At 34.6% G+C, this 22,176-nt stretch overlaps 1 protein-coding gene and 1 long non-coding RNA gene across 3 annotated transcripts in view; both read right to left on the bottom strand.

Moving 5' to 3' along the window:
• Positions 1-22,176, bottom strand: part of LOC138703371 (uncharacterized) — a 366,139-nt gene that overhangs the window by 11,798 nt on the left and 332,165 nt on the right. The gene's annotated exons all lie outside the window — the stretch shown is intronic.
• The window catches only part of Coprox (oxygen-dependent coproporphyrinogen-III oxidase), a 120,567-nt gene that overhangs the window by 74,404 nt on the left and 23,987 nt on the right, over positions 1-22,176 (bottom strand). For both annotated transcript variants that reach the window (XR_011333139.1, XM_069831189.1), the window contains exons 4-7: positions 14,209-14,350; positions 9,789-9,951; positions 3,123-3,242; positions 293-462 (exon numbers count right to left, since the gene is read on the bottom strand). Coding sequence is in view for 1 of the 2 variants with exons in the window: in XM_069831189.1 (XP_069687290.1) it covers positions 293-462; positions 3,123-3,242; positions 9,789-9,951; positions 14,209-14,350 (595 nt within the window). In the remaining variant the exon portion in view is untranslated. The remainder of the gene's footprint in view (positions 1-292; positions 463-3,122; positions 3,243-9,788; positions 9,952-14,208; positions 14,351-22,176) is intronic.

The following is a 22,176-nucleotide window of genomic DNA, read 5'->3' as shown; positions in this document are numbered from 1 at the left end:
GTAGTCATTCACAGAGATAGGCTACTCATTATATTACATATAGTTCCCATTTCCCTACCAGCATAGCACCATTACTCCAGTAATCATCATGTGGTGCTGTATAGTTTGGCTTTCATGGTACATCAAGTATTATGACAGCAAAAAGAACTACAACTTCAGTCTGTTATCATAATTGGGGATACTTGAGTGAATGACATAAAATCAAGTATCATTTATTGGATAGTAAAAAAAAAAAAAGGTTCCTAAAATCGAGTAAATATACACAAATTCAATTAAATTATATTATACTTACAGCAGTAAGTGGAAGTGACATAAGGATGCTCTCATATCTAGCTCCTGGAGTGTAAAGACCAAACTTTGTGCCCCTGTCATATATCAGATTAAACTCTACATAACGTCCTCGACGCAGCAACTGCCATCGTCTTTCACTATAGCCATATGGGTCATCTTTATGCTTCTGAACTGAAAAGATTAAGCACAAATGATGCGAGACTGACGTCACACAACATAATTATGAAGTCAAGAAAATAAAGTGAGGTTATTTTCTTGCTATCCCATAGCCAACAGTTAACCACACTCTCAAGAATGCGGACTCAGAAAGTTCAGCTTTTAGGGCTGGAGAGAGTGGTCGTTGTCTGTAAATTATATTTGATGTTATTAATCTGTAGTCCGTTTAATTTATGTATTTACTTTTTTTTTTTTTTGTAATGATAAATGATAATTACACACAGCATACAACCATCATGCTTGTGGTGTATAAATAACACTGGTGAACAGTCATTTTGCGTCAGGCATAAAACTAACAAATTCTTACTAATTTCGACCTCCTGAATTAAAAAATAACAAGCAAAATGTTCCATCAGTTCGGGTTTTCGAGATGCACAATATAATTCATTTTCTACGCATTTTATTTTAAAAAATCACCGTATTTTGTGCGTAACTATTTTGTTTTACAAATGTGAAGACCCATTATGTGAAAATAATATTAGTATAAGTAGGCCACCATGCTACAAGTGCTTGTAGAAAAGGAAATTATTTTATTGTCCTTTTACGAGTCTACGTGGAGGAGGTGAAACAGGTTCACGGTATGAATTCGCTTGAGTTTACCTGATTTCACTTGAGATGTGTATTTCTTTCACTGTGAGCTTTAATTACATTGCTGTAGTTTATATTTTGCAATAGACCACCCTGTCAAAACCACTTCTAGAAGCGGAAATTGTTTTATTGCCCTTTTCGGTTCTATTTGGAGGGGGAGAAACAGGTTCACTGTATGAAATCGCTTCAGTTTACGAGGAGATTTCCGTGGTGTTATTCTGTGTAAGACGTGTATTTCTTTAAAGTGTGCTTTAATGATAATATTCAAAGTACGAATGGTTTATATGTGTGGAATTGAAGGTTGTAGCATTGCTTCTTGGAATGCAATTACGCTACACAAAATTTTGCTGCTTTCTGTGCAAATAGGACAGACATGCTCGAGATAAACATTATAAAATAAAACGACAATCACTAGAACCAGGGAAGAAAAATATTATACATCAGCCCCTTGTACCTCAAATTAAAGTAATGTTACCCCCCTTTACACATTAAGTTAGCGTTAATGAAGAATTTTGTTAGAGGGATGAATCATAAAACTGTAGCATTTAAACATATCCAAGAACAATTTCCTGCTATTAGTGATTCAAAAATAAAAGAGGGAGTTCTCAATGAAATAATGGAGGACAATCACTTCGAATATTTGTTGGAAGGAAAAGAGAGAGCCACCTGGATTGCATTCAAGGAGGTTGTATTAAATTTTCTGGGTAAATAGAAATCAGAATTATGAAGAACTAGTGCAAAATTTACTTTTGGTGTATGAAAGTTTGGGTTGTAAAAGTTACTGAAAATTCAATTCCTTCACTCCCATCTTAACTTTTTCTCCGAGAATTGTGGCGATTGCAGTGATGAGCATTGTGAGCGCTTTCATCAAGAAATTTCAAGAAAAAAGATACCAAGGATAGTGGAGTACCAATAAGCTAGGAGACTATTGTTGGACTTTAGCTTGTGATGTACCTGATGTCCAGTGCAAAATAAAATGCAGAAAAAGAAAGCTGTAATCTTCTGAACAGTGAATATTTAACCTTATTGTCATTATATAAGGCAGTATTTTTAATAGATACAAATTCGAAAATTTCTCAAAAAACCGTAACCAACAACTACTGTTTTAATCGTCATATTCGTACTCAGGACACTCAAATTATATAGAAAACATTTATTACATGCCCAGCACAAAAAAAAAGTTAAAATTTATTAAGCAGTGTAATTCAAATGAATGGTGATCAAATACTAGAAGATTATTTGTAGACTGGAAGGGAGACGTGAATTTTTAGAAAACGAAAGATGAGATGGAGAGGAGGATGATGTGAACCAGGATATTTAAATTCTTGGGGAGAGGAGAGGAGATTCGATATGAATAATGGTGAATGGAGAAGAGTGAAGAAATCCAGGAGCCACTGAGGGCTGATGACGATGGCGATAAAGAAGAGGGGGAAGCAAAAGAATAAGCTGGTGATGAAGAGGAGGAGAAGGAGGACGAGCTCTTATAGAATAAAAAGTGGATGACAGGTTACTAATACCTCCACCTTCTACTCTGCAATGCAAAGTTTCCATTCACGAGTTGGAGTATTAGAGAACTTCAGCTGTGATAATGTCATGATTTAGCAAATAAAGAAGTCTAAAAGTATGTGATTAGAGTCAGATACCGTATCATATGAATCAACTTTACCAAAGTCCTCTGCTCCAGAGGGAGTGACAGGAATTGATGATGAATGTGATTGTGGATAATTTGAAAAACCCTTAACTAATCTCTGAGTCATATGTAATGCATCTTATTCAATTCACTGACAAGATTTCTACTTTATGATGGATCAAACACTGAAAATAAAGTTACTGCAATATTGCAGTTCCAACACCAATTAAAATTTTCAGATTACTTTGCAATAGTAATGTGCGTCATTTTATTCCACACTCACATTTTAATGCTGCATTTGATCATTAATATCCAGTAATTATAAGTTTAGGTGTAAATATAAATCAAATGACAATCTACACTAAATTTGAATTTTAACTGTATGGAGTGAACTCACCTAGAGGCAGATATGAGGGAATAACAGATTCTGCACAAGAAGTTGCGAAACTGAAGGCCTCTTCTTGTGATGGGGTATCAAGGTCATCAAAGAAGATGCCACCTACTCCTCTTCTTTCTCCTGAAAGGAATCAACAACATGTCATATGGTTTTACTTACGAAAACACTGTATACAGTCAAATATTACATAAAGCTTACTGATTTACAAAATCAGTTTCAAATCACTGTCTCTCCTGGCTGTTTTAGAATGAATATTGGAACAGTGGGAATCTCTTAAATTTGTACTCCACAAATAAATGGTTGGGGATTCTGTGGGGCACACGATGTTTGTTTTTGGGTGAAGAAATTGCCTAAAAGCATGATATTTTTAGTAGCATAGTGTCCAAAATATGAGGACTTATAGAGTGTAAAATATTTTGTTTTATTTACTAGAATAAATCGACAAATAGGAAAAAGTGACGATCTAATATAACCTATATGTCACGTAGCTATTCCCTCATCTAATCCTCACTAAACTTGTCACAGTCCTTGCCTTCTCTCACTTAACTGTTCCCTCATCTAACTCATTCTAACCTGTCACATCCTCAACCTCTTGTTATTTAGCTATTGGTGTATGTGCCTGCGTTGTGCAGAATACCCAAATGGTTTTCAGAGTGCACCATTTCAGTTGAAGAGATCTTCTTGTCTCTGCAAGATCCATTTGTGCGTCTGTACTGCTTGTTTCTATAGTGGGTTCTCAAAAAATTTGTATCACTCCATACTCAGTTTCTATCTTCCGAGATGAAAGTGATATGCAGTATGAAGAAAATGTAGATCACTTTCAGAGAGCATGCTTTTTTTTATATGATCCAGGATTATGTTGTTTGGATATAGGCCATTCGTTATCTTGTGGACTTGTATGTGAGGGTAATAAAAAGTGGACTAGGATTCTTCTCTCCCTTGCTACGTTTCCACTTGTACCTAGCTAGCTCACTTACCCCCACCATAAGGTTCTTACTATGAACTACAGCTCATGCATCCATTTGATTTCATGAGGTAACGAGTGATCTATACCAATACATAAGAGAAAATAAGTGACAGCAACAATTTCGTTTGCCTGGGTAAATACTTACACTGGTGTCACAGTGATGGAAGAAATGAGATCACCGCAAATAGTAGCAAGGCCTAACCTGCGTGAGCACTTAAAGATAAAAGTTAGAAATTTCCTGGTAAGTGTGACAATGGTTGTTTTAGAAGAGGTTCGATTTTGACATGAGCTATACACTTCCAGAAGGAATCACTGCAGAATGTGGTATCTGTTGAATTACAGCATAAGATAAATGCAATAATAATCTGTTAATAAAGTATTTACTTTCATCAACTACTACCAATTATGTAATTAAAAGTTTGACAAATCTGCGATTCTAGTGATGATCTTAAATACTGTATAGAAATGTAACAGCTTTCGTCTGTCAGATCTGTTAACTCCACATTGAAATGCTGATTGCGAACAGGTCTTCAGTAAGATAAATGTATAGTGAAGACTAAGCGGCAAAATGGAATTGACTTGTCACAAGAAATGTCAACAAAGAACCTCTTCATGTGTTAAAGAGGGATGTCTATATAATGTGTTAAGCAGAACTACTATGAATCCCGAATCCTCTGAAGACTACAAATTTTGTTTCCAAACCTTGTGGAGCAATTAAATATAACATTAGCGATTCTAATGTTTCACTCTTAAGTGTTGTGGTATTCAATAGACCTCGGCATTCTCTTGAAAATGGCCGACCAAGCTCGTCGATAGTCCTCAGTTGTGAAGAAGGCAGCCGGAAAATCATATGTTCGAGTGCATGCAGTCTACAATTTATAACCGATCAGCTGAAATGAATACTTGGTTAGTCATGAGTGCTCAAGGTTCTTGCACTACAATTACATCACCTTTTAATGCCTGATACCCAAAACAGCCTACTTAAGAAGGTTACCGTAAAGTGGGGTGACTTTGAACGCTGAGGTGACTTTGAACAGTAATTTAGCGCCTTTCTAAATTAAATGCTGTACCCAATTGCGAAAAAACTGTTTAAGTTGTCAATAAATTAGTTCAGTTTTTTCGCAATTGCGTACAGCATTTAATTTAGAAAGGCGCTAAATTACTGTTCAAAGACACCTCGGCGTTCAAAGTCACCCCACTTTACGGTACCATTTTGTTTTTATTTCAGATAGCACGAAAATTAGGAACTATTTGAACATTTAAACAAGAAAACAATTTTTAAATAACACAATTCTTTAAATGAAATAATGCTTTATGTTGAATAATTATTCAAATCAGTTTCACAGGGAGCTATACCTGAAAGCCAGATTTGCATAATATACGTCACTATTCGTTAACAGAAAACCATAATCCAAGTCACACAGAGTTTGTGTGCACTCAATGTTGGGTTCTTAATGGCCTGTCAGCCCACTTGAGGTATGTGGATATAAAGGGAAAAACTGAGTCAGTGTCTGGTACAGTTCCTGGGTAGTTCAGTCGGTAGAACGATGGCACTCTCAGCCAAAGGTACCGAGTTCGATATTCTGCCCTAGGACAATTTTTCCCTTGAAATTATTCATATCAGCTTCACAGGGAGCTATACCTGAAAGCCAGATTTGCATGCAATGCTTTATATTATCAATAATGTTATTCAGCATCCATGTTGTCGAACTAATAAATTATATCAGTAACGAAAATACATATTATGTGATTGTATAAAAAGAACAAATTTTGTGATACATGTCAAATTTCCTCAAAAGCAGGCAATCTATTTCAGTCACAGTATTTAATAAAAATAAACCAAATCTACATGTTCACTTTGCTTAACATTTTTACAATAGTGTACAGTATATTAAAAGATGCTTCATTGCAGACAATGATTGGCGTTGGAGCTACTTGTGCTAAGGTGTATGCAGATTCTATTATTCCACATTCAATGATCATATCACGAAATGTCAAGGATGGAGCAAGCAAAATTCGTGCTGAAGTTATTCCGAAATTAAAAGAATCAATGGAAAAATCGCCATTTGGTTTTAAAATTAATAATTTTCGTTCAATCTTATCCACAATTTTCTCCTTGGTTTCTTTAATGCAGGTATTTACTTTTGTCCTGTGCTATTACGACTATAACACTATTACAAAATATGAGTTAACTGTTACGTTCAACTAGAAGCTAAAGACTTACTTTATATTTATACTCTTATAGTCAACATATTTGTTAAAATTTTATTTTAGTGATTTATTAATTTACTAAGTTATTATTTAAATATTTTATTGTAATTTTTATTCAATCTGACAGCTTGTATACCTACTAGGTTCACTAATAGGTGATAGGGATCAGGCAGTTGAATTATTTCCATAGCACATACTATAAACACATCAATCGGAGATAGTTTTCATTCTATGATATTCTTCATACAACCAGGACAGCCGGTTGTCTGTGATGTTCATTTGGATGTTTTGTTTTCTGCAGAGTCAGGACACAGCAGCCAACCTGGTGCATATAGTACGGAGCAAGCGACTGACAGCGCATATTACGACTCTCAGTCCGTTGCTCTTAATGAAATGCAGAGCTCTAGTATTCAGTATCCTGTAAGACTACAATATTGGCAATAATACCGTGCTTCTGTATTATATACCAGTGGTGTTTATCGTTTTGTGTTCACAGTGCTTTAAACATGATTGAAAAATTTTGGTCTGCAAAAATATAATTATTTACATGAACATAATACAATTCATATAATTATTTTTAATGCAAATATACGTAAATTAAAAGTAATTACTGAAATGTTAGTGTTTTTATGCAAATAGAATCTTAGAATTAAAGACTTGATTTAGAAAAATTCCAGTTACTGCAGCAAAATCATTTTGCAATATCAGGAAAGAATTAATAGGTCTTAATGAGATATTTGTGTTGAATAACCATTTGGTATATCATCACTTCGTTAAAATGCCATAATTTTGTCTTGGTACTGTAATTCGATCGCGAGAGGTTGGCATTTCCGGTTTTTTCGAAAGTGTTGGTAACTCATCCAAGCAAAATCTCTGCAAGTCTTACTGTGTTGTACTGGTGCTGGCAAGAACTAGAAAAAAAAAAGACTTTTAACAAGATGAAATGCGCAATACTTTGTTGTGAACGAAATCAGGGGTATGTACTATTATACATCTAGTATCCATTCCAGCAATTCATTTTGAATCACTGATTTAGAAACCTGTTTGATTTCTCGTGTTTGTTTTTATGCACAGTTTGTCCTACACTGAACAGGTCTCAATTTCCAAGAACAAATTGATTTTCTGAGGTTTCACTTTCATCATGTTCTCTCAACGTGAATTGAAACAAGCCATAAAAATTCATACAATCGAGTTGTTATAAACGTAGATAAGTTACTTATTAATTTTTATATTTGTGGCTATCTTCTTTATCAGATCACAGTTTAATGTTTCAATATCAGTATCATCAAGAGCATTGAAATGCAAGACTTTCTGATACGTTTAAAATGTTCCACTCTGTTCTTTATTAATGGATAACGATTTCCAAGATTTTTACTTTCACGGCATAGCTACAGTAAAATATATGTGCAAGGACTGGGGGCATTCCTAACCTCACATTATTTCATCTAGTTTTAGTTGAATATTTTAAGAATGATTTTTAAGATTTTCCTGTAGGATGCGGGGTGTGTGTGTGTGTTTTTTTTTTTTTTTTTTTTTTTTTTTTTCAGATTCATCATATCACATATGCAGAAGCATGTAACATTTCAGAGTTATGTATCTACTCAATAATTAATCAGAGAAGGCGCAATCCTGAAGAATAGTTGTTAGTGACTGAACAGTTACAGAAATGTTATCTTTTCCTTACATTCCTAGTGAGGATGGAATTAATACAGAAATGTTGTGTGTTCTGCATCTGTGATATGGTGCAAAAACCTAAAAATTCTACACATTTTATAATACCTTACAGGTAGCTTTACTGTCCGCTTGCAAATACTTCCAATATAACAATCGAATAATATTTACCTGTATGTTCTTATGCACGGCTGTAGTTGCGCCATTACTGAATATGTCCTCCCACTTGACACATCACAAACGCAAACATCACCATTCAAATCCAACACACGATTGCATAAGATCCAGGGAGAATTAATGGGGAATTGAATTTAAGTTCACATACTCTGATTCATTTACTTCCAGACAATTAAGCAACTTGTCCTCTGTGGAGTAATGGTTAGCGTGTCTGACTTGAAATGAGCGGGTCCAGGTTGGAACAAGTTACCTGGTGGAGGTTTTTTCCGAGGTTTTCCCTCACCCCATTAAGAGCAAATGCTGGGTAACTTTCCGCACTGGACCCTGGACTTATTTCACTGGCATTATCACCTTCATATCATTCAGACACTAGATAACCACAGCAGTTGATAAAGCGTCATAAAATAACTCACTAAAAAAATTAAGCAATCCTAGATAACGTTATCCCTTCCATTGAATTCCGCCTTGACCTCTCGGGGTGACAACATGAGCTCTCCTGGTATGCCCTCCCTTTCCCTATAACCTGAATGCTTTTTATGGTGGGGGAATGTGCTACAGTGGTTCACTTCTAGCCAGAGAGCTAGCTATCTACAGGTTCCTGAGGTTTTAATTGGCACAGCATTCTAGAAAGAGAAAGGAACACTTGTCCCTAGGCTTACTTCATCTGTTTCACTGGAAAGTGAAAGGTGATGAGCTGTAGTTGGGTATGTAATCTTATTGTTTTATTCCTTAAACAGCTTACGGTAATTCTCAGATAGTTGTCAATGGTAGACTGGTACTGTGCTGTACTGATGGTGTACCAGCAACTAATAATTGTGATCCTTATACATTACCAGGGGTATAGTCGTGCCAGGGCACTGCCTCGGTACCTTTTCCCCAACCTGGGAAGGCCCTGCCTCTTTATTTTTACTTTTTAAAAATAATAATTGTCTTACTTGCTTCTTACTCAGCTTAGTATTTTATAAGCAGGTAATAGTAAACATATGGTACTTACATGCACACTTAAGCCTTATGCTCCACCCTCTTATTCGACCCTTTACCTTCGCTCTTAAGCCTACATACAGTTACATTACCCTACCCTTTCCCTACACCTTCCTTACTCAGTCGGCCGTAATTCTGGAAATTTTTGCTAGTAGTTCATTTTTGTTTGTTTGTTGCTACATTGAAATCTCTGCGACTGTGATTTTGATTACAATAGGTGTTAAACGGAAAGCTTTTGTTCTGATGTCCCTCTGGGTAAATTCATATTTAACTCGTCTTGAAAATGTGATTATTAATTGTAAGGGTTCACATACCAGGAAAATAGCTAGCCTATAAAAGGTTTTTTTCTCGAAAGAATTAAGTAGGCCTACATACCGGAACTGTAAATATGTTTTGACATATCGCATAATGGGATAATACTGTACTACTGCACATGTAAGTTGTATTTAATTCAATAAGAAAATGATAATAGATACTGTAGGCCTATATACTGTAAGTCAAAATAGACTACCCACCTAATGCAGTCCCTGTAAATCTAGGAGAAATGTACAGGTAACAATTTTTTTTTTTTTCCTATTTTTAAGGTAAAAGATACTGACTTCTATTTAATTTATAATTTCTCTAGAAGAAAGAACGCGATAGAAATAATAACAAATTACCTCTGTGTTTTATATGAAAATAATCATCACACCATTTCTTGAATTGTGGATAATATTTCTTGTCATGTTTATCACAGGCTTTCTTCAGTGTATGGTGAAAGTACTTTGCGTCATCTTCATCCAAATAGTATGGAGTTAGGTCTGTACCTCCACCAAACCACCACTGGGGGAGAAAAAAATAACAGGATTTTAAAAATGGTTATATTTCAAGAGCAAATAATGTTTACTAATTGAAATATTTTACACTCTTATATGCAAACGGAGCGTTTTTAACCCTTTTAGTCTGCCAGCCAGCAATTCTAGTGGTTTGTGTGTCAAAAATGCCATGAGTTAGTGTCTCTAATTCTCAACAGATGTCACTGGCATTCATATATTCATAAAAATGTGACCCCTTCAGTTCTCTACTGTTCAATATCGTCACAGCATACGATGTAAAGTTATGTTCACTATCAATAACATTATACAATATATGTATGCCGATGACATGGTGCTAGACTCGAATAAAAACGACCTTCAGAGGGTATTCAATAAAATGGTGGTCTGGGCTTGCAACAAATGAATTCGAAATCAACAAGGACAAGATGGTATGTAGAAGAGGAGGGAAGATAGCAGCAGAAGTTAACATCTACTTCAAAGGGGGAAAATTGCAAATAACGAAAAAATTCAAATATCCAGGCATCCACCTACATACAGCAACCACGTCCTTTAGAAGCCACACAAATGAAAGAACAATATTGCAGCAATAAAAGTAATCCACGACATAAAAGACATAACACAACATTCTTGGCAACATCGTTCTTACTTTTCGAGGCAAAAATACTACATGTTCTCACATACAGTCTGCCAATAACATGGGAACAACTCACTCTAAAAGACCTCGAGACGATAGAAAAAGTTGAAGCCAGATATAAAAGCTTCCTTGGACATCTCAAAATTCTCACCATCCAGACTGATCTATAAACTCTGCAGAACAGCCTTCCTCAAGGAAGACATGTGCCTGAAAATCGTACTGCCCTCTACAAGACAGCACGAGGAACTTAGAAGAAAACTAGAGGAAAAGAGGAATGACATGTGGGCAAATTCTAGTCAACAGATATCATGCTGGATAGGAACTGGGCCAGTCCTAACCAAAAGTTTCACAGTCCAATAATCCGACTTGCTGTCCATGAATTCCACCACAAACTCTATGAAAATAAATACTTTCTTCACACTTCCAACGAAATGTGCGTGTGCTCCCTATGTCACAACATATGTAAACAGTATCATTTCTCCATATGCAGGAAAATAACTAAATTGTTGGTTGATAGAAGATATTTCAGAAACCTAATACAATTTTGTGATCATTCTTTCTATTATTACATATTCGCAAAGATTGATGTTTCTACTCTATGAACATACTGATTGCTAGTGTATGCCGTCCACAGTCGATTTTAGCTTTAATGTTTTCCACAAGTTCAAGGAAGTTCGCAGTTGGCAACCATTACAATTGTTTGCTCTTTTCAGTATCTAACAGATCCTGTAGAAATTGAGAAGCTTGCAGAAGATCTAAATATCTGAAGAAAGTGGAAGTAAAGACTCAAAAGCTGGTCTGTCAACACATATGCTGTTTATGCCCCCAGAAACTGTGCATACTAATAGTGATAATGATGAAAGTGATTATGATTCAAGTGAAGGTAATAATGTAACATATGTTCAAGAATGGACTAAAATACTATTTGTGATGATGACAATCAACCTCAGGCAAACTTTTCATACCCAGAACTACAAGGACCAAAACATGCTCCCCCTCCGAATTGTGAACCTTTGGCATACTTTCACCTGTTTTTCACAGGAGGCCTTCTAAAATCCATAGTGGCTGAGACAAACAGATACACGCAACATTTCTTTAAAACTCGTAGAAATATTTCTGTATTTCTTTTGGTTCTAGAACATTATCAGTCGACCAAGAGTTCCCTCATACTAGTTAACTACTGCTTCTCAAAATTTGCCCTTGCTCCACGATATGTTTTCAAGGAACTGTTCTCAGCTTTGCCTAAAGTTTTTCTACAGTGCATACATTCTATCTTTTCTCGCTCGTGGATGTAGAGCATGCGAGAATGAAAAGATAACATGTATGCACTGTACTTGGTAGGTAGTAGACTCTTCCCTGGATATGGCCCTTGTGCTAAAATAAAGTCCCTATTGACATGCAAATAAAGATTATTCAGGTTCCATTACGTTCCTCACCATCAATTTAGCATAGATGAGAGCTTAGTAGGGACAAAGAATCACACAGTTGATGCAATACTTTCCTAACAAACACCACCATTGATGAGGCATAAAGTTCTGGATGCTGTGTGATTCTGTGTAAAACTATTATCTCTCATTTTTTATTATTCATTCATTCATACTTTGTGACCTGGTAGAGTGTGAGAGAAGACCCTATGGCCTTAACTCTGCCAGTATAAATAAATAAATAAATAAGTAAATAAATAATTACTATTAAATAAATAATAATTTTTATTATCATTATTATTATTATTATTATTATTATTATTATTATTATTCATTCATTCATTCATAGTGTTCTGCTCAAGGGCAGGCCTTTCATTGCAAACCCAGTATTCTCCAGTCTTTCCTATAACATAGAAAACAAGGACGAGTAGAAAAGTATAGTGTTATGAAATTGATAATTAATATGAGAAATTGCTTTGATAAGGGGCAAGGGCTATCATGTCTTTATGGATAATTTTTTCACTAACATCCCATTGAAAAATTATTTATATCAATTTTGAAGTTCTGGTCACTGGAACAATTAGAAGAAATAGGAAAGGTTTTCCAAGATAATTTCATGCGTTATTTCAAATAAGAGAAAAAAAATTAGGCATTGGCCTATCCTTACATGTGGTTTTCGTGAAAAGAAACGAAAATGCCTTTACATTCTAATTTTAACTCATTGCACAGCACATGACCTAGACTGAATCTGTGTACGACATGGATGATGACAACAAACATTGACAATACCTTCTATTATAAACTCCTACAACAAATTTAGGTGTGGCACTGACACTTCTGTCATCTTATATACATACTTAGATGAGACATTGACTGTTAAATATTGGGGAAAAAATGTTTTTTTTTTATTCATTCGCTCAGGAATATTTAGACATGAACCATCAGGTTCACAAGACATTTCATCATATAGGAAACTACTTGACAATAAAAGCAAAGATTGTAATGTTTGTAGTAGAAGAAACATTTATGGGCAGGGCAGGAGAAAAAAAGCCAGAACAGTCTGTGCTAAATGTGAAAAGAGACTTCACGGACAATGCTTATCGGAGCATAAGTTTTCTAAGTGACAGTGTCTTGCCAGTATCACATGTTTAGTGTCTGAGGAATTACTTTGTAATTAACAAATTGTCAGATCACTCACTACAAGAATTTAGTTTGCATTTGCTACTACTGTACAGATGAAACAGCAATGCACATATTTTGCAATCATGAAGCTATTGGTCGCCAAAGGCAATGGAATTTAAATTACTTCTTCCCCCTGTCAGATGAGGTTATTGACATTGTTCTCAGAAAACTGCTTTGCTTTATTAGGAATATAAAGTTAAGCTGGAACTAAAAAAAAAAAAAAAGAGTTATGCACAATAAATATTTAAGGTTGCAGTGCAGAGAAGCTGTGAAGGCTTTATGACTAATCTAATCGACAGTCTACTACTAGTATATGATACTCACATGTTCGCCTACATGTTTTATTATACAGTGCATCTGGGCCATACATTCACGATGACTGACGGACTGTGTGCCTGGTGGGAGGCCACACTTCTGCCACTAAGACGACATGTATGCTGATACAGCTAGTCAAGATCATTCCCATTCATATCAACACTATGACGTCTATACTAAATAAAACAGTTTATCTGTAACTTTGCCTCTGGCAGTATTCGTTTAGCTGAGATGGAGAACAGATATTCATTAAGGGAATGTATTTACATACACAACACGTACATAAAGAATAGAAAATCGTGTGTTTCAACGAGGTGAAAATTCAGACAAATTTCCTGACACGCCAGTACCCTCTAGAAAAACATCATGAAGTTTATTTAATAGATTCAATGAAACAAGTTCTGTAAATGACAAAAAAAAAAGACGACAAAACATGTTCTACTTGAAGCATAGTGCACACTTCCAAAGTTCTGACAGAACATTTTATATCACTTTTTCTCTGAAGAAGAAGAGAAAGACAAAGAAAATGAGATGGGAGAGGAAGGAAAGAAGATTAGGAGCTGGAAGAAAAAATAATAATAATAAAGTGCTGTAAAATATATAAAATCTGGGAAAAAATAAACACCAATGGAAAAATAAATTATGTATGAAAATACTACAAACATATTCATGTGCATTAAATGAAACAAAACACTTTAATTTCATATACCTGTATGGATCCGTCAGGATTTTCTACTTCAAAATAACGATAATTAAAATGGACTGTAGGAACCATTGGGCTTCGTGGATGTATCACTGAACTTATGCCAGCTGCAAAAAATGGCAGTGGACCCTCTTGTAACATTTTCCCCCTGTAATGAGTCACATTTCCAATTGGAACATTTATATACATCATAAATAGCCTACAAGATAAATGTGTAAAATATCCAGCGCACAATTTACAGAGAGGAAACAGGGAATCAGAAAGAATCTCCCACTCTCCATTTTAAATTTAACAGTCTTAAATTTTACTGTTAAAAACATGTAATTCAATTTCTGTAAGACAGTGTAGCAACTTGTTTGGAATAGGTGTACTCTGTGAAAGACAATGTAGCAACTTATTTGGAATAGATGTACTCTGTGAAAGACAATGTAGCAACTTGTTTGGAATAGATGTACTCTGTGAAAAACAATGTAGGAACTTGTTTGGAATAGATGTGCTCTGTGAAAAACAATGTAGGAACTTGTTTGGAATAGATGTATTCTGTGAAAGACAGTGTAGCAACTTGTTTGGAATAGATGTACTCTGTGAAAAACAATGTAGGAACTTGTTTGGAATAGATGTATTCTGTGAAAGACAATGTAGCAACTTGTTTGGAATAGATGTGCTCTGTGAAAGACAGTGTAGCAACTTGTTTGGAATAGATGTACTCTGTGAAAGACAGTGTAGCAACTTGTTTGGAATAGATGTACTCTGTGAAAAACAATGTAGGAACTTGTTTGGAATAGATGTATTCTGTGAAAGACAGTGTAGCAACTTGTTTGGAATAGATGTGCTCTGTGAAAGACAGTGTAGCAACTTGTTTGGAATAGATGTGCTCTATGAAAGACAATGTAGCAACTTGTTTGGAATAGATGTACTCTGTGAAGACAGCTATTCTAATTCTAATGCATAGATAATAGCAATATGAGAATTATTGTTGTTGCAGTGAATATAGCTAACTATAGGCTCATATTTTATTCATTTTCTTTTGTAAGCAATGAGTACTGAACAAAGTTAATAGTAACTGCTTCATGACCCAGATATGGATAAGTTGTGTAGTATAATTTCAATATAAAAATACACGGCATTAGAATGGATGCAAATAGGTTAAAAAAGATGTAATTGAAACGTAATTGTTCCGTTAACTGTCTAATATTTCCTCACTTTTCTATGCATTGAATTCAACAGGTTTTGTGATTATTATTAGTGAACGATCTGTTATTGGTTTTGTAGTTTCTGATGTTTAGGCTGTTGAAGTCTGTCTTTTCAATCTCCTAAATTATATTCAAGGCTTTGCAGATTGCAGATTAGGAAGTATTTTCCGTTCATGAAAATATGTTGTATCAACCGTTAATTTAAATAAGGATCATGATATCTTTTCTCGGAAATTCTGGTAGTCTACTAGATTGATGTTATTCAACATACATACATACATACAAAGTGTTCTGCCCATGGGCAAGTCTTTCACTGCAAACCCAGCATTCTCCAATCTTTCTCCTATTTTCTGCCTTCCTTTCAGTTTCCGCATATGAGCCACATATCTTAATGTCGTCTATCATCTGATATCTTCTTCTGCTCCGAACTCTTCTCCTGTTCACCATTCCTTCCAATGCATCCTTCAGTAGGCAGTTTCTTCTCAGCCAGTGACCCAACCAATTCCATTTTCTCTTCCTGATTAGTTTCAGCATCATTCTTTCTTCATCTTCTCTTTCCAACATAACTTAATTTCTTATTCTGTCTGTCCACTTCACATGCTCCATTCTTCTCCATATCCACATTTCAAATGCTTCTATTCGTTTCTCTTCATTTCGTCGTAATGTCCATGTTTCTGCCTTATCGTGGAAAAACTCATCATTCCATATTTGCAGTTTTTCTTGGGAAGGATAAATGCGGTAGCTTCCCATTGCTTTCTGCACACCACTCCCTCTTTCGCATCTTAAAAGATCCCCAGCATAGAGGTGAGGAGTGTGGATTTGATTAATTAGGCCCTCCGGACTTCACCGAAATTCACCACAAGGGTTAAATATCAGTTCTATCAGGGTTTTTGACTCAATCAAAGACTGGGAAATCCCAATTAGCCTTTGCCTCCCAACGTTGTTTAACAAATATGCTTGCAGTATGTTGCTCATTTAATCTTTAGATTTTTTACTTAAGGGAGGACTAGACAAATTGACCAAACATTTAGGAGCAGCAACATTTTTTTGGAGCCAGGCAGAAAATAATTTTAAAATTCACTTGCTTCCCTTTAACATGTATACTCCAGTTGAATCTTGTTGACATTCAGCAGGTTTTCAGTGTAGTTTCCTTCCTATTGGTTTTCTCTTAATATGTCTTTATCTCTTTGTTTGAAAACCAGTGTTCTACTAATCGTATTTAATCAAAATATTTCAGTCTTGCACCATTCATGTTAACAATCATTAAATTATTCACGGTATTTGTAATAAAGAAGATATGAATTTATTTTTCAGTAGATTCATAACACTAAATTCCTTTTCACATGATGCTGTTGACATTGCTAACACTGCAACAATGCAGATGAGCTTGATTAGCAAAGGAGGCAGCTTCATCATGAACATGAAATAATATCTTCTGTTCAATTAGTTTCAGTTCATACTATTCATCATTGTGGCTTTCAAAATTTCCTCTCCTCCACAGGGCAGTTTTGTCTTGAACCAAGTAACCAAGTTTTTTTCTGTTTTTATTATGGATCCTGTATCTGTAAAATGTCAGCAAACTATTTTTTTATTTATTATAAACTTCATTATTGGTGATGGTAATGCTGAGATGTATTCAATAAATATTATATTGTGTTAATATCGGAATGGAATTTTAGCAGTCATAAATTTAACATTTTAGGCACGAGATTAATTTTTTTGTTCCCATGGCGACTTGGCACCTGGGAATAAAATTGTCCAGGCTTAACTTAAAGTACTGTTACTTTAAGGCCCAATTGTATAAAACTCCCTGACTAAAGATCAACTTTGATCGAAGATCGAAAAGTAAACCGAGTTCAGACACTTTTTCTATTGTATAAAACTTTTCTGCGATCAAATTACCTTGGTTCAAATGCAATCTAAGTTCACGTGAAAAGGATATGGCAACATCGCATAAACAGGTGAAATACGTGATGCGCGGACCATGTTCTACAGGTTTGTTCAGTGTTGCCAATCTAGCGATTTTAACTCTTTTTCAACAACAATTTCTTTTAACTTTTATATTGCTTAAATAGGGATTTAGTGACCTTTTTAGCACCCCATAGTGACAAAATTTAATCTTTCTTTGTTGATAATGAGAAATCTAGCGACTTTACAACTACTTTTTCGCGACTTTCCGTATTACACTCTGTTGGAGACATTGGTTTTTTTTTTGTGCGATGTAAATAATGGCGGACAATAAGAAGAAGGTTGACTGTTCTCCAAGTTGTTATCATGTTATGGTGTTTGATACTGCTAAACATAATAAAGCTGTATAAAACGACAATTTTCATTTAGTAATACAGTTAATTGAACATTTATGAATGTACCTATCATATCCATTAATTATTAATGGTTGTTATAAACATAATATAATTATAGGTTATGTTATTTGATACTGCTGAACAGATAGAGCCTTATAAAATATAAGAATGTTTGTGTATTAAGGCAAGAAATTGAAAGAAATATATGTAAATGTACCTAACATATCTATTAATATTAATAATAATATATTTTATTTGCACAATCTGTCACTCGTATATTTCAAACAGAAAAGAAATAACTGAACTTGGATCATCTAACTTAATCGGAGAAATTTCTTCAGTCAAAGTTGACTTTAGTTTGAGACAAATTAATCTCAGATTAGACTTTATACAACACAAAATTCCAAGTTCAGCTGAAACAAGGATCAATTTAACCTCTGATCTAAGATTAAATGGTTTATACAATCGGGCCTTAATACATTGAATGATAGTGCAATGATTTGTGGCTGTTTTATTTTGAGATTCTTCTAGCTAGTCTGTCCACTGACTCTACTTTGTTTTATGGTCTTCTTTAAGAGACAGTTGTTTGTACAATGGAATAAGAAAGTGAATTGTATAAATCTCCCTGACTAAAGATCAACTTTGATCGAAGATCGAAAAGTGAACCGAGTTCAGACACTTCTTCTATTGTATAAAACTTTCCTGCGATCAAATTACCTTGGTTCAAATGCAATCTAAGTTCACGTGAAAAGGATTTGGCAACATCGCATAAACAGGTGAAAAACGTGATGCGCGGACAGGTTTGTTCAGTGTTGCCAATCTAGCGACTTTAACTCTTTTTCAACAACAATTTCTTTTAACTTTTATATTGCTTAAATAGGAATTTAGCGACCTTTTTAGCACCCCATAGTGACAAAATTTAATCTTTCTTTGTCGATAATGAGAAATCTAGCGACTTTACAACTACTTTTTGACGACTTTCCGTACACTCTGTTGGAGACACTGGTTTTTTGTGCAATGTAAATAATGGCGGACAATAAGAAGAAGGTTACTGTTCTCCGAGTTGTTATCATGTTATGGTGTTTGATACTGCTAAACATAATAAAGCTTTATAAAACGACAATTTTCGTTTAGTAATACAGTTAATTGAAAATTTATGAATGTACCTATCATATCCGTTAATAATTAATGGTTGTTATAAACATAATATAATTATAGGTTATGTTATTTGATACTGCTGAACACGATAGAGCCTTATAAAATATAAGATTGTTTGTGTATTAAGGCAAGAAATTGAAAGAAATATATATAAATGTACCTATCATATCTATTAATATTAATAATAATGGATATTTTATTTGCACAATCTGTCACTCGTATATTTCAAACAGAAAATAAATAACTGAACTTGGATCATCTAACTTAATCGGAGAAATTTCTTCAGTCAAAGTTGACTTTAGTTTGAGACAAATTAATCTCAGATTAGACTTTATACAACACAAAATTCCAAGTTCAGCTGAAACAAGGATCAATTTAACCTCTGATCTAAGATTAAGGCCCAATTGTATAAAACTCCCTAACTAAAGATCAACTTTGATCGAAGATCGAAAAGTGAACCGAGTTCAGACACTTCTTCTATTGTATAAAACTTTTCTGCGATCAAATTACCTTGGTTCAAATGCAATCTAAGTTCACGTGAAAAGGATTTGGCAACATCGCATAAACAGGTGAAAAACGTGATGCGCGGACAGGTTTGTTCAGTGTTGCCAATCTAGCGACTTTAACTCTTTTTCAACAACAATTTCTTTTAACTTTTATATTGCTTAAATGGGGATTTAGTGACCTTTTTAGCACCCCATAGTGACAAAATTTAATCTTTCTTTGTTGATAATGAGAAATCTAGCGACTTTACAACTACTTTTTGGCGACTTTCCGTATTACACTCTGTTGGAGACACTGGTTTTTTTTTAAATGTAAATAATGGCGGACAATAAGAAGAAGGTTGACTTTTCTCCGAGTTGTTATCATGTTATAGTGTTTGATACTGCTAAACATAATAAAGCTTTATAAAACCACAATTTTCGTTTAGTAATACAGTTAATTGAAAATTTATGAATGTACCTATCATATCCATTAATTATTAATGGTTGTTATAAACATAATATAATTATAGGTTATGTTATTTGATACTGCTGAACACGATAGAGCCTTATAAAATATAAGATTGTTTGTGTATTAAGGCAAGAAATTGAAAGAAATATATATAAATGTACCTATCATATCTATTAATATTAATAATAATGGATATTTTATTTGCACATCTGTCACTCGTATATTTCAAACAGAAAAGAAATAACTGAACTTGGATCATCTAACTTAATCGGAGAAATTTCTTCAGTCAAAGTTGACTTTAGTTTGAGACAAATTAATCTCAGATTAGACTTTATACAACACAAAATTCCAAGTTCAGCTGAAACAAGGATCAATTTAACCTCTGATCTAAGATTATATTGTTTATACAATCGGGCCTAAATGGTTTATACAATCGGGCCTTAAGGTGCCAAACATGGTGAATAGAGAGAATGCTCCAGTAATGTGATACATTTAACTACCAAATACGGCTTCAGAGAAATGGCATTTTATGTAGGATTAATATCTTGTGGAGAAACCATCTTGTATTTTCTCATAATTATATCGAGCCCTTTTTTCCCTTAACTATTTCACGAAGTTTTGTAAGGACTTCACATAAGTATTCTTGATTCCCAATTCGCTTTTCTTGAACCCTTTTCGATGACATTGCTTCTGATGTCAAAACATGATCACAACTGTCTTTAGCTAGAGTTTCTGTATATAGAGGCACCCTATCTTTAGCCTGGCATACTTTTTCATGCTGGCTATTGATTTTTGCTTAGTTGTTTCGTTTCCAAGTCACACTGAAAAATCGAATTTCCGTCACATGTTGGCATATTTGCGACAATATCTTACTTGTTTTGGATCAGTTTCTATATGCCAGAGCAAATGATTTTGCAGTTTTCTTTTTGTTTCCTTGTGAGGATTTTCAAAATATATTTGCACAACTTCTTACTCAACTGATTAGTGATGACATAAAATGTACCATCTTTTCTCAATGTTGATCATGCTGTAGGGAACTGTCGAGTTGATCCATGCTGTGGGGGTGACGTAGAGAAAACGTATTTTGTTTTAGCTGCAGGTGGAGGGAAATGCTGCTATTGACTATAGGTAAGAGCATCATTAGCTCCTAACAATCTCTAAGAAAAACATTCACTAGTTGAATCAGTTCGATTTTTTTCTGCAATTAAGTAATATATTTTATACCATACAGTATAACATATATATCTAATTCAAGTGCCCGGAAAGAAAGTCAAGTCTTCATTCTTTCTGACAGAGAATTCGGAAGTGATGTCTTTAGTTCGAACAGTAGCAATATCTCCCGCAATTCTGTTTCTCTGCCTAAGGACACAGCTCCACAGTCTGGCCACAGGCCATCTTGTTGGCTCCTAACAGTAACTACAATTGAATAATTTAAAGGAAAAATTGTTCCAGGGCCGAGTATCGATCCCGGGACCCTTCGCTTAGCGAGCGAATGCTCTACCAACTGAGCTGTGACGGTGTCGTGTATAGTTCCTAGGATATCTCAGTCAGTAGAGCATTCGCACGCTAAGCGAAGGGTCCCGGGATCAATACTCGGCCCCAGAACAATTTTTCCTTGAAATTATTCAAACCTGCTTTACAGGGAGCTACTACAGGAAAGCCAGATTTGCATAGTAACTACAAATGCTCAAACATCGATAATTTTCACAAAATTGATCGATTGTGCAGTGTTTTTGGTTATTTTCAATATGCTTGGGTGATATACAGGCATATGTTGTCTTAAACTTCTTCCAGACCCATTTTGAACCTTCTGTGTCACTTAGAAACTTGAATCTATGATATGCATTCGTTCCCTTATTTTTTGTTAGCAAACAAAAACAATCTATCAAGTATTTTTTTAATCTCGCAAGATATTTCAGGTTAATGCATGATCGGGTTTTAAGGTCTGCAAAATTCCAGTGTTACAGAGTGCTAGCATCACTTTAGATAACAAATAACAATGGTTCCATTCTTTACTTGCCGAAACTCTTACACGGTACATAATATGTAGTCAGTTTCTAATAGCCACACTTTGTAAGTTATCAATTCTGTCAAATTCAATTATATTCAAATAATAACGTGATGAAAATGGTTTCAACAATCGAAATCTAAGACTTAAAAAAAAACAATTCTTAGATAAAGGCATCTATTACTTCATCAGCAGAATATATTTCAGTGGAATGATTAAGTAGCCACTGTACCTAGAACTCATTCTTAGTAATTGAAGGAATTGTTGATAAAATTCCAAATACATATACGGTATTTCCAAGCACCCCTATTACAATTATTTCCATATTTAAACTATAAACCCATATTTTTATGATAGA

Source organism: Periplaneta americana, chromosome 7 (genome assembly GCF_040183065.1).
Source record: "Periplaneta americana isolate PAMFEO1 chromosome 7, P.americana_PAMFEO1_priV1, whole genome shotgun sequence".
NCBI lineage: Eukaryota > Metazoa > Arthropoda > Insecta > Blattodea > Blattidae > Periplaneta > Periplaneta americana.
The sequence above is the reverse complement of the archived record's forward strand: the minus strand, read 5'-3'. Positions and strand labels throughout refer to the sequence as shown.